Source organism: Octopus bimaculoides, chromosome 26 (genome assembly GCF_001194135.2).
Source record: "Octopus bimaculoides isolate UCB-OBI-ISO-001 chromosome 26, ASM119413v2, whole genome shotgun sequence".
In the NCBI taxonomy this organism is placed as follows: Eukaryota; Metazoa; Mollusca; class Cephalopoda; order Octopoda; family Octopodidae; genus Octopus; species Octopus bimaculoides.
The window spans coordinates 16883859-16897700 of NC_069006.1; the positions used below are offsets into that span (position 1 = coordinate 16883859).

Consider the following 13842-nt stretch of genomic DNA (forward strand, 5'->3'; position numbering starts at 1 on the left):
TCCAGCCTTCATCAGGTGTCTTGGGGAAATTTCGAACTTGGGTTCTCATTCCTAACGATGTTACTATTATTATATTATTATTATTATTATTACTATTATTAATCAGGTCGCTGCCGTGAATCGAACTCGGAACCTTGGGGTTAGTAGCCCGCGCTCTTAACCACTACGCCAATGTAAATAATGTAACAATTAATTGTTTACAATAAGTGTTCAAACTGATTTCTTCGAAACACTTTCTTACTCGGGAGACACATGATCTTTACACATTTCTGAGCATAGAGTTATTCCCTTTTATGGCTTCAATTTCTTGTGTGATGTTATCTTTTAGTGCTTGTAATGTTCTTGGTCTGTTTGCATAAACCACTGTTTTAAGATGTCCACATCATCATCATCATCATTTAACGTCCGCTTTCCATGCTAGCATGGGTTGGACGATTTGACTGAGGACTGGTGAAACCAGATGGCTACACCAGGCTCCAATCTGATCTGGCAGAGTTTCTACAGCTGGATGCCCTTCCTAACGCCAACCACTCCGAGAGTGTAGCGGGTGCTTTTATGTGCCATCGGCACGAAGGCCAGTCAGGTGGTACTGGCAACAGCCATGCACGAAATGGTGTATTTTACGTGCCACCTGCACAGGAGCCAGTCCAGCAGTACTGGCAACGGACTCACTCGAATGTCTTTTCACGTCCACATAAGAAAAAGTCTTGGAAATGTATTATCCAAAAGACTGCACACAGCTTTCGTATAATGTGACAGAGCCCCCATCCTGTTGAAACCACATACCTCTTCGAATTGCTAATGGTACATCATCTTGGAAAGGCATAAGAAATGTTTTTTTAAGAAATGAAGGTATGACTCACCTGTTACTGTGTTTGGGAAGAAATAAAGACCAATTATCGTACTTCCCCATATAGCCATCCACACCATAATCTTTAATAGTATTGGACGTGATGTGATAAATAAATGATCATAATCATGTTAAAGATAATACTTTTTTGTAAATTCTTTATGGGTCCAGACTTTTGCACAACCCTGTATATATACATACGAGGGGTGTATGAAAAGTCTTGAGCCCCACAAAAACATAACATGGTACAAGACTTCTGAGGAAGGTACAAGACTTCAAGGCTCAAAACTTCATACACCCCTCGTGTATATATATATATATATATATATATATATACATACATACACACACATATATGTATATACACACATATATATACATACATATATACACATACATAAATATATACATACATGCATACATATATAGGATACATATAGATATATGCATATATATACACATATATAGATATATATATATATATATATACACACACACATATATATTCATGCATATATATATACAAACACATATTTGTAAGTATATATACATACACATACATTTATATATATATATATATGTATATATACACACACACATACATACACAAACACACATACTAGATATATTTGCCAATGTTGTAGTTTGTATATGGTCGCATAACTTGCAAAAAATAGCAGCCAACCTTTGCATTTACACTCTGTGATTTTGAAAGAATGAAGTACTCATTGGATAATGACGTTCTAGATACACTATGTGCGATTGAAAGCACAGGATGTTCATGACTGAAACATCTTTGACTATACACCTGCAAGAACAACACTGACCAGCGACTGAATAACAACAACAACATCAATGGTTTTAGCTCTGCTTTTGAGAAACTTTGCTTGTTAGAAATTTATATCCGTTTTTAGTCTTTTCAAAAAAATAGTGAAGCATTTTGAGTAGACCCGTGTATTGTTTTTCTCGTGCCCACATTCCAACACCCTTCTTGTCAGCTTGTGTTTCGAACTTGATAAGATTTTCAAGATATTTGGTCTGTTTTGGATTGAGAGAGACATTTATGTTCTCTTCAAGCTTGCTGGTCCCAGTCATTACCATTTTCTCATTGATATTCACCTTTCTCCATAGGAAACCCTATAAAATGATAAACATCAAGAATGAAAACAATGGTATGAACATCATGGAAGAACATGTACTGTAACAACGATGATGATGGTAATGTAACACTGAATGCAGATAGAAAAAGAACTAGCTTATTGATGGGTCTTCAACCATGCAACAATAAGCTAGCATGGAAGAACACACATTAGAGCAATAATAATAATGATGATGATGACAATGATAATGATGATGCTTGACATAAGTACCACCAAATGTAGATAGAAAAAACAGCTTTACAGACACTGCACCTATTATTTGCTAGTTAAAATGAAGGAAGTCCATCATATATATATATATATATATATATATATATATATATATATATTTGTGTGTGTCTTTGTGCCTGTGTGCCACCACCGTCACTTGACAACTGGTGCTTGTGGATTTACGTTCCCCATAGTTGGCAAAAGAGACCAACAGAATAAGTACCAGGCTTAAAAAAGAGAAAAATAAGTAGTGGGGTTGATTCATTTGACCAAAAATTCTTCGAGGCAGTACTCCAGCATGGCCACAGTCTAATGACTGAAACAAGTAGAAATTAAAAAAAAAAAACCCATAATATATATGAAAACAAAACAAAATCAATATAAAAGTCAACACCGAAATGATTCTCACCTTTGTGTACACAATGCAATCAATTGATAGACCTCCATTTGAAATTCTTACTGGCTGGAACCAAATGTGTTTGTCCAATACATTCTTCAATAACCAAAGTCTACTCTGTGGACTTATTGATAGAAATGCTAACCGAATGGGGAGGCATGGTTTGTCTGAAGAAATAATGAGAGAAAGAAAGATTAAGCTTTAATCTTTTATTTGTTTCAGTCATTAGACTGTGACCAAGCTGGAGCACCACCTTGGAGAGATTTTTAGTCAAACAAATTGACCTCAGTACTGAGGTGTTTGTGTGTATGTATTTTTAAGTGAGTGATGTTACAAGAGTCCTAAAGATACCTACAGAACTTCCATTTCACTTAACGTAATGGAGGAGACCAGCATACAGAACTCTGTTAAATACTTTTGACTGTATTTAACAAGAGTTCTGTATGCTGGTCTCCTCCACTACGTTAAGTGAAATCGAAGTTCTGTAGGTATCTTTAGGACTCTTGTAACAGCACTGAAGTTGTTTTAAATGCAAGTGCGAGGCAACATCACTCACTCTCACAAGCAAGTGACAGGTGGCAACTGTCGTTAACCCTTTAGCATTCAGATTATTCTGTTAAATATAATGCTTATTTATTCATGTTGTTTTCAATTAATCATGCATTATCTTGTAGCTTTGAGATTTTGATGATGTGTTTGTTTAATTTTAGAATGATATTGCTGGGTAGTTGTGAGAGGCCTGATATGGTTAGTTTGAACACAAAACAGGTAGAATATTTGGGCCTGATGTAGCCAGTTTGAAAGCTAAAGGGTTAAGTCACCTGTCAAACAAGTGAGAGGGAGCATTAGTCTTTAATCAGTTGGCCAAGCTAGTGAGAGATGGCAACAGTCCTCAATCAACCTATCTTTGCATTTAATTATTCCATCATTGCAAGTGAGAGATGTCAATAGTCACAGACATAGAAATATAAACAAAATTTAAAAGCATCCTTCTCTCATGTTAAAGGAAAATTTTGAGACAATGAGAGAGCCTCCACTTAACCTGATAGAAATAGCAATTAAATTTTCCTTAAATCACACCATACTGAAATAAAGAATTGGACACACTGTAAAATGTAGTTCTTTGGAGAGTTTCTAAAAAACAAGTCAGGGTGGTCATGGCTGGAATGCCTTTGAACATAAGTATGCTCAATTGAGGTTAAACAATAACGATATCTCCTTAAGCCCACAGCAAAAAAAAAAAAAAAGTCATTTTCTTCTCTGGTGCATGTAACTTACTGACCCCTTCAACCCCTAATATAGAATCCTCCCCACCAACCTTGATGCCATAGCAGACGGACAATTGGTTCATGATCAATCAATAGCTTCCCTTTCTCTTCAATTTTCTTCACTCTTCCCTGGAGTGTCACATTCTTCTGGATAAACTTTAATGGCACTTCTTCCACCTTAGAGAATTTGGAAAACTGAAGAAAAGAAAATATCATTATTATTACCATCATCATCATCATCACAATTGTTACTGCATGGACATTTTTTCCTACAAATTTTCAGATAGATAGTTAGATAGGTACATAGGTAGGTAGATAGATAAGATAGACAGACAGAAAAACAAATCAATTGATTGTCCTTTCAATACTGCCTATGTGGATTTTCACATCTTCTCAAGAATCAAATGTTTCAAAAAAATATACAATTTTCAGAATAACCGTGGAATTTCCATGGCTAAAATTCCCCCCGGGATGAATCAGTGAAGATGATTAGTGATATGGAATGAGTTGGATGCAGAAAATAGTTTAGTAGAGAGGAAATGAAAGAAGGAAATAAAGTAATACAGAAGATTGATGGAAGAGTGGGTGTTAGAAGATGAGCTGTGGGGGTCACCCTGATAAAAGCCCAATTCTGCTGAGATGGATAGGTTTTCTCAAGCAGAACATATCACTGTTCGTTTCAGTATCCGAGGCTTAACAACTTGAGATCAGCCTTCACTGATTCATCTCAGAAGGAATTTGTTTGGTATTTCTAACAGGTTATGTGACCATGTAAAAATCTCCTTGGCTGGATAATTATTATTAATATAAGGTTGGCAAAATTGGTTGTGCATCACATAGTATTTAGTTACATCTTCATTTGGATAAACTAGAGCAAGCAGAGTTATGTACCTTGTTCACAGACAACGGGGGCAGTAGTGGTAATTTTGCTTGTGGCAATAATTATATTACTGGTGGTAGCAGTAGTAATGGTAGTAGTAATAGTAAAGGTGGTGGTTATGGTATATGAAATAGTAGTGGTTGTGATGGTATAGTAGTCACTGTGGTGGTTGTAGTGAAATATTAGCAGCAGTGGTATCAGCAGTAGGAGTTGTGGTAGTGGTAAAAGGAACAGCAGTATTAAGATTTGAACTGTTGACCATGGAATTAATAATCAGTCAAAGCACTATTTTTAGAGCCCACAACTCCCTTTGTATTTCAATTATTAATTATTAAAGAATGAGTAAAAAACGTATAACAATGGAGAATCGTTAGCAAATTTGATTGTGGAATACTTACAGGCCTCAAGCTCCGTAGACAAAGAAACACTCCAAATGTTCCTATGCAATAAATGCCAGTCTGTTGAAGAGAAGAGCAAACTTTGAGTTACAACATGTTATGGGAGTGTAAAAGTGCTAGAGAGGAAGAATATCTTTGGTAGAGTTCCTATCAAAATAGCTCATCTGGTACCCAGCTTTCATGTCTCCATGAACTGTCCATATGCAACAGAGAGCAACCTCCTGGCCAATGGCATTGGTAGGTTGGGTAAATAAGGTTATTGATAGCTGATGGATTTTAAACTCCTACTGAAATTCTTTAAGGGCTTGATGTCTTAGACACATGAAGGCTGGATTTTCCAGAGGACTGTGCAGTAAAGACATAGTGTTCAGTGGTCAAATTTCAAAAGGGAAGGAAAATGATATTCAGCAATATTGCTAATGGAGTAATACATCAAAGAATAGGAGACATAGACTGTCCTGGTCATCCCAAAGCATCTCAAGTGCTAGGAAATCTCAACCAAATCTCCGATAGTCATACCCTCCCACCAGAAATATCCTCTATGTCAACGATTCCAAACCTGGAATCCGTTATTCCCTGAGGGCCCACTAAAGCAATATTGGGAGTCCGTGAGGTGTGTCCAAAATTTTCAAAGACTACAGTACAATTATTCGGGTATATATAATTATTCCGCTACATGTATCGTTTAACTAGGAAACGAAACTAGAAAAATGAGTTTGTTAGTCAATAAAACCTACTTATTGCGTAGGAGGGCTTTTCAAAAGCCTGATGTCTGTGAGAAATTACATTGAAATAAAAGAGGAGGGGAGAGTCCTTGGTACGATACAAAAGATGGTTGTTCTGACAGGTATGCTGGCCATAAAGCACAACAAAATAATATTTTTTTTTAATTTCCCCGCGAAATTGGGAGAAGTCCGTATTTCGGAGTCATTAAAATAAGGACCAGTTGAGTGGTGAGATCGATGTAATCGGCTAGCCCTTTCCCTACCACAGTTTCAGGCCTTGTGCCTATAGTAGAAAGGATGATTATTATTGTTTGTTGGGTAGCTACAATCTGGTTTCAAATCCCACTGAGGTCAACTTTGCTTTCATCTTTTCAGAATCGATAAAATAAAGTATCAGCCAAATACTGAGGTCGATTACATTAACCCATTGATTACTCCCCTCCGTTCAAAACTAGTGACCTTGGCCTCAAATTAAAAATTATCATTATAGTTCTTATCGTATCATGACACAATCTCCGGGACAACCTAGTTTCGGTTTTCCAGTGAAAACAATTTAGACTTTGGCGATGTATTTGATAAAAGCATGGACAACCATAAAATCTGAAGCCCCTCCGTCATACACCAATGACCTTAACTCTGGGGGCACAGGGCGGATAGAGAGTTGCCATTAATTTTGTTTACCCCCACCTCTGTCAGCACTGACCGAACAAAAGCGTTCAAGCAATAACTATCACATCTTTTATTCAGACAGAATATATCTGGGACTATATTATCCAATCTGTCCTTTCCCACCTCCCATAAGATAATACGGTGTGTTTTGAAGGAAATTTAACTGATATTTTTAGCAGGTCAAGCTGCCACGCTGAAGCTTTCCCGACAGTGGCTCACAGAATAAGTGGTTTTGTCAAGGACACAGGTGATAAAAACAATTCCAAATGACAAACGAAAGCAGTTGCTCTTCATGACACAAATATTACCCCAAATACCCATCAGAACAATATTAGCAACAACAATAAAATATAAGATGTTTACAAAATTCCATTTTCGGAAGCGAAACTCAACGCATAATAATAATTCTGCAAAACAAACAAATACCAACTTTATAAAAATAACGAATAGTTAATTATTTCAGGAGTCATTTCAGAATATCTTACCCTGATTTCAGTTATATGGGAATCAATGAAATTGTGAATATCGACCTTTTTGACGGGGAATTTGTCTGGTAAATTTAGAGGCATTTTAACTGAAGACAGCAGCACACTTTGACGCTGATCGATTAAATGTGTCACGGTGAGCAAGGGGAGGTAACTCTAAATATTTACTCTGACGGTTATTGCTTCATATACAATATTTCGCGGTTCCTTTGTATGGAAATCCACACAGACACGCTCTCTCGCGTGCGCACATATACGCCCCAAGGTTGAAGTGATGCCCATTATGGAGTTCTGCTCTCACATCTGAGCGATTCTGTATTTTATCCTGAGATAGGCCACTCGGCTGATTAGCACTTGCATCACAAACGGCCATACTCCGGCCGCTGGCCAAGAGGCGTGCTTTCTCCTGTATGTCTTTTGTAACGCTTCTATAATAGCCTCTACACCTCAGAGCTGTCCAGTCTCGAATCTCATGCACCCGACCCACTTGTCTCTCCACCACTCAAAACCCCTGGAGTGTCCAAACTCCATTTTCTCTACCCTAATCACTTGGCCCAGTCTGTCTTCTCCAGAACATAATTTCTCTAGAATCTTATGTCTCTCATATCCTACAGGTGTTGACTTGCAACAACTCAAACAGAACATTAAAAGCCTCACCCTACCAATATTGGAGAGCCTGCAAGAGCCATGAGCATGGACCCTTCCCCCAAACTCAGAATGTAAAAGATATGTGAGAAAAGAAAACAAACAGAACAGCCCACAGGCATGGCTGTGTAGTAAGAAGTTTGTTTCCTAACCACATGGTTCTGGATTCAATCCCACTGCATAACACCTTGGGCAAGTGTCTTCTACTATAACCGTGGGCTAACCAAAGCCTTGAATGGATTTAGTAGACAGAAACTGAAAGAAGCCTGTTGTATATTTAAACATATGTATCTATGTGTATGTGTTTGTCTCCCACCATTGCTTGACAACCGGTGTTGGTGTGTTTACATCCCCATAACCTTGTGGTTTGGCAAAAGAAACTGATAGAATAAGTACCAGACTTAAAAAAAAATTATGTACTGAGGTTGATGTGAATTGTCTTTTTGGCTGTCGGATTCTCTCTGCCAATCTCAAAGAAGTTTGTATATTTATATCTCAACAAACAAGCTAGAAAAATAACTATATCATATAGAACAATAGCTTTACTGAATCCATCTCTTTCCTGCTCTCTCTTGCACTTTTGCTGTTTCCCACTATCTTTCCCTTACTCTTCCCTCTGTTTGGGCAGCCATGTATCTCCTCTACAGCAGCACACTTGTTTCTGCCCTCATTCTTGATCACTTTCTCTCTCCTTCTTTTGCTTTTTCCACTGGCTTGGTAACCAAGTATCTCCTTTACATTCTCTCTCCCCCTTTCTCTGGCTGGGCAACCATGTACCTCCTCTATAGCAAGACACTTGTTTCTGCCTCTCTATCACACTCTAACCTCTCATCATCTGACACAAGAACCCCTCCTCCAATGCCACCCTCCTATCAAAATTCCTTGCCTTGCAAGTTAGTTGGTGACTCTGCCGGTGTTGGTGCCATGTAAAAAGCATCTAGTCCACACTGTTAAGTGGTTGGCATTTGGAAGGGCATCTAGCTATAGAAATCATCCTCACCTGTGCTGGTGTCATGTAAAAAGCACTAAGTCTACTCTGCAGAATGGTTTGTGTCAGGAGGGGCTTCCAGCAATATAAACCCTGCCAAAACAGACACAGGAGCCTGGGGTAGTCTTCTACCTAGCTGGTTCCTGTCAACCATCCTATCCATACATACATGGAAGATGGATATTAAACAATGATCATGATGATGATGATGATTGCCTGTGGGATGCAGAATTCAAAAATCAAATATATTTTTCTTGAGGATGCACCGTTTCAGAGCCTCTTTGGCCTAAACTCACATATATAACCACATACATTCACATGTATTTAGTATGTATGTATGTATGTGTGTGTGTGTGTATATATATATATATATATATATATATATATATATATATATATATATATATATATATGTATGATGATTGATTCTTTTGTCATGAATGACAAATGAGGGTTCAGTAAAATAAAGTGGTATATATATCATCATCATCGTTTAATGTCCACTCTCCATGCTAGCATAGGTTGGACGATGTGACTGAGGACTGGGAAACCAGGTGGCTGCACCAGGCTCCAATCTGATCTGGCAGAGTTTCTACAGCTGGATGCCCTTCCTAACGCCAACCACTCCGAGAGTGTAGTGGGTGCTTTTACATGCAACTAGCACGAAGGCCAGTGAGGCGCTACTAGCAACGACCATACTCAAATGGTATTTTTTATGTGCCACCTGCACAGGAGCCAGTCCAGCGGCACTGACAACGACCTCGCTCGAATGTTTTGTCACGTGCCACCTCCACAAGTGCCAGTAAGGTGATGCTGGTAACGAACACATGAAGCTGAGGTGCTGGCTGACCCTAATAGCAGCTGCAACATCAGCAGCTCTCATAATGGTCCCTACAGTAGCCGGGGCGACAGTACCAATAGTAGCAGCAACAAAGACACAAACAAAACCAGCGGCAGCACCATCGTCACAACATCAGAGACAGTAATGGCAGTTACCCCTAGTAGAAATAACAGCAGTGACAGTGCCTCTATCAATGATGATGACCATGACAACTGCACCATTACCAACACCAGTTGTGACAGCACCAGCACCATCACCACCTCCAAGGACGCCAACACCAACAGCGCCAGTACTACAACAGCTGTAGCAGCAAAACTCGACCATGGAGATACATTGGTTGCTCTGGTAACACATTCAAACAACGCCTCTCCAACCACAGATCCTCCTTCAGGATGCCGGAAAGAAGATACGTTACGTCACTAGCCAGCCAGATATGTTACGCCACTAGGCAGCTGAAAGACAACGAGATTCCATACACAATATGGAGAATCCTAGAAAATCCAGGCTCCTACATAAACAGGATCAAGTGTTGTAAACTAGGCATAGCAGACGGGTGAGGCTTCTAAAGGACTCCCTCGATCTGAGGAATATCCTTAACTCCAGAACGGAGATCTTCGGACTGTGCTTGCATTTCAGGAAATTCTTGCTGGCCTATTGGAACCCGCAAGATAACAGTGTCACTTGTTATCGATACTGTTGTTAATATTGAGTAGCGAGGTCCTTTTCTCCTCCATATCCTAGAGAGGCCTAACAGGTTTTGGCATCTGATGATATGCCGTAAAGCTAATTGCTTTATGGACGTGAAACACAGAGTAATCCCATGAACCGGCCTTATCTAACATTTTTATTTATATACTGCTCTATTACTTAGAGCGTGCTTCTTTTTCGGATTTATGTTTTATCGACGATATAAAATTAACTTTCTTTCCGTCCCTGAGCGTCTGTTAATATTTTGCCTGCACCACGTCCTCGCGTTGTTGTTTTTTTCTTCGGCGGGGATTAACTATATATATATATATATATATATATAGATATACACACACACACACATGTATATGCGTGTATACATACATTTATATGTGTGTATGTATATTTATGTATATATATATATATATATATATATATATATATATATATATATATTTGTTAAACAGCTGTGTTGGACTGATATAAGCGATTATTTTAAGTGGTCAGCGACATTAACTCTTTGTATAGCAAAAGTTGACCTAATTCGTTAATAAAAACATATAAAACAAGAAAACAACAAAGCAAAAACCAAGCGTCAAAGCAGGTCAACAAAAGTTATCTGCTCTTGACTTCTCCCTCCCTCTCTCTTTGTCTGTCTATTTATTTAAACTATATTTTCTCTCTTCCGTGTGTCGTGTGTTTGTCCGCTAGGTGACGCCTGTAGTGACAACTTCCTCAGTTAAAATAAAGACTGGGCTGCCATGTTGATACTTGTCCAGTCTGCCTCTCCAGAGACGGCAATCCCATCGACCACAGCCCTACATCTATAAACATTTTCACTGGACTTTCATACACATACGCTTATAAATCTCTGTGTGTGTGTGTTGTATATATATTTATATATATATATAGACTCTCCCATTTCCATACATTTACATAGGTGAGTATTTCTACACTTTATTAATGACTGTTTTGTGTGATTAAATTCAATCATCTATCCATCCATCTCTCTACCCATCTACTCATTTATTTACCAATTTACTTATCTATCTATCTATCTATCTATCTATCTACCTATCTGTCTCACTCTGTCTGACTATCTATCTCTCTATCTGTCTATAAAATGGAGAAAGAAAATTGATGACATGGATTATAGTTTATTTATCCGTTGTTCGTTGGTGAATCACTTCGTCAGTTACTCAGAGTTTCTGAGCGCTTAGATAATGTGATTGATCTTCAAGCGCCAAAAGATTGTGTTCTGTATTAATACTCTTGATGTTAATTTATATTTGGCATAGATACCAAAATGAAGTCCTGCAGATATATGCACCTAAAACCAAAAATCACATAAAAAAAGATTAAAATAATTAAAAAGAAACACCATATATTCATATAGTTAGTGTGTACATACTAATATATTGCATACTTCGTTGTCCTCACTATCACCTCGTATACATCCCGTTATTTACGAGTTTTTGCTATTTGTTCTTGTGTTACTTTATAAAAACAAATCCTTTTCTGTGAATATCTATCTATCTATCTATCTATCTTTCTTTCTTTACTCATATACGCTTTATAGTGATCGAACAGAAGAGTAATCAATAACAATTTTTCTATCTGCTAGAAATCTCGGGTACCGACGTATTCTGACTGTATTTTACTCCCCCTCCCTCTCTTTATCTGTCTATCTCTATCCATTAATAGATAGACAGATAATGTGTATTGTATACTCTCTAAGTATTGAGTCCTTTTTTCATTTCGTCATCGTTCGTTGTTTTTTTATGTTTATAAAGTCACTTGTTTAAAAGTACATTTGTAATACATTCACACGCCTTTGATTAAACACAGCAACGGGAGAAAAAGTGCCCCTACAAGCTTGTTATTGAACCCCGTAAGCTACTCATTCTCCTCGCTTAAGACCATTCATTGAGCGAAAAACTCTGAGTAGCCACAGATTAAATCAGCTGTTTGGAACATTTGTACCATTTTTATCTTGACCTACTGATTTATAAAAGTCATATCCTAAAAATCACATCCCTATAATGTGTTAACGAAACATTGTTGGAGGGCACATTGTGTAATAATTGTGTGTAGGTGTTAAAATACAATCTTCCATGTTGTTGAGCCCTTGGTCAGTCTTAGACCTGTTTATCTAGGGTGTTCCAGTCATGACCATCATTTTCTTTTCATTTTTTTTTTGTATATAGTGAAATACATAATCAAATGTGTCCTTTATTTAGATCAGTGGTTCTCAACCATTTTTTGTAACCTATGGACCCTTTTGATAACCTCTGTTCTCGTGGACCCCCCATAGCTATTCGATGTTTAAAAACTAATTCTATAGCTCCTTCTTTCAAAATCTCTATTTTGTTATTCGCTCATTCACTTGTGTAGGTTAAACTATGTAAAATGTTAGAGAAAGAAACCTAGTAGTTTCTTGCAGCAGATACATTTAAATCAAAACTTTTCATGGACCCTTAAAATACTACTGTGTCCCCAATTTATTAGTTTGCTAGTCTTGTATGGACCCTGGTTCAGAACCACTGATTTAGACGGTAGTGTGCGACTTAGCTGCCATTTCTAGCTGGTCGAACAACCACTTAGAAAGCGCTTTCGTTGACTACGGCTGTCTCGACGGGTACATGTTCTGTACTCTTGACCTGTCTTCACGTCACCCTCGCTTTTAAATATTAAGACAACCATTTCTTAATATTTGGCGGGATTAGAAACTCTTCAAATTTCTAGTAGTGTAGTCCCAGTTCAGCCTTTAGTGAGCAAGACCCCTGATTTCAACCCCGACCAGGATGGTTTTTTTTACATAATTCAATTCTCTTTTTAATGATCGTTGGATTGTGATATGAAGATTTGATTGCTACTTTTAGTAGTTCAAGCGACCACATAAAGGATTACTCCCTTGTTTCGGTTTTTATTTTCTGTCTTTTCCGTATGTTTCCCGTTTTTCTGTTCATATTTTATTTATGTCTTCGTATCCTATATATATAAAATTATATCTACGGATATATTAATTTGGCTGATATTTTCTGTATCTAAGTATGTTGACACAGCAGAGACGATCGTCGGAGATGTGATTTTCTCCATTCCTATTTTTGTTTCCTTATACTTCGAATTTTTTTGAAATTCTAAACGATATTGGGATTTACGCATCGTACATGAGGAATTTCCTTGGATGTTTATTCCTACTTGCATTTATTAATGCCTGATTGTTAAGTATAGTTAACCAAATTCGTTTAACATTAAGTGTGTTATTAATGGTATCTACCTGGACATTTTAATCCCTTAAGAACTTTTCCCCCACCACCTCCTCTTCCGGTCTTTTCACAATGTAACCTCGTGGGCATCGGTGCCATTTTCCTCTCCCTCCGTTTTTCCATTCTCCGAACTTTCTGTCTTTCCGATGAAGGGCTCCGCCCGAAACGTCATACTCTCTCTCCTGCCTTTCCCGAGCGTCCAATAACAACTATCCGTATCACGTCCTCACTTTGTTGTTTTTTTGTTATTGTTTTTTTGTGTTTTTTTTAAAACTTATATATATATATATATAGGCGCAGGACTGGCTGTGTGGTAAGTAGCTTGCTTGCCAACCACATGGTTCCAGGTTCAGTCCCACTGCGTGGCACC

At 37.8% G+C, this 13842-nt stretch overlaps 2 protein-coding genes across 2 annotated transcripts in view; one reads left to right on the forward strand and one right to left on the reverse strand.

Annotated features, from left to right (window-relative positions):
- Positions 1-1706: 1706 nt before the first annotated feature.
- Positions 1707-7198, reverse strand: LOC106883032 (protein C3orf33). Its single transcript, XM_014933891.2, has 5 exons — positions 7043-7198; positions 5164-5223; positions 3936-4080; positions 2630-2784; positions 1707-1987 (listed from the first exon to the last, which is right to left on the reverse strand). The coding sequence occupies exons 1-5, from the start codon at positions 7124-7126 to the stop codon at positions 1712-1714; spliced, it is 720 nt and encodes a 239-aa protein (XP_014789377.1). The 5' UTR covers positions 7127-7198; the 3' UTR covers positions 1707-1711.
- A 3709-nt stretch (positions 7199-10907) lies between these two features.
- Positions 10908-13842, forward strand: part of LOC106883031 (pre-mRNA 3' end processing protein WDR33) — a gene marked incomplete at its 3' end in the record, with an annotated part of 60240 nt that continues 57305 nt past the window's right edge. Inside the window, exon 1 of the mRNA XM_014933889.2 lies at positions 10908-11143. The remainder of the gene's footprint in view (positions 11144-13842) is intronic.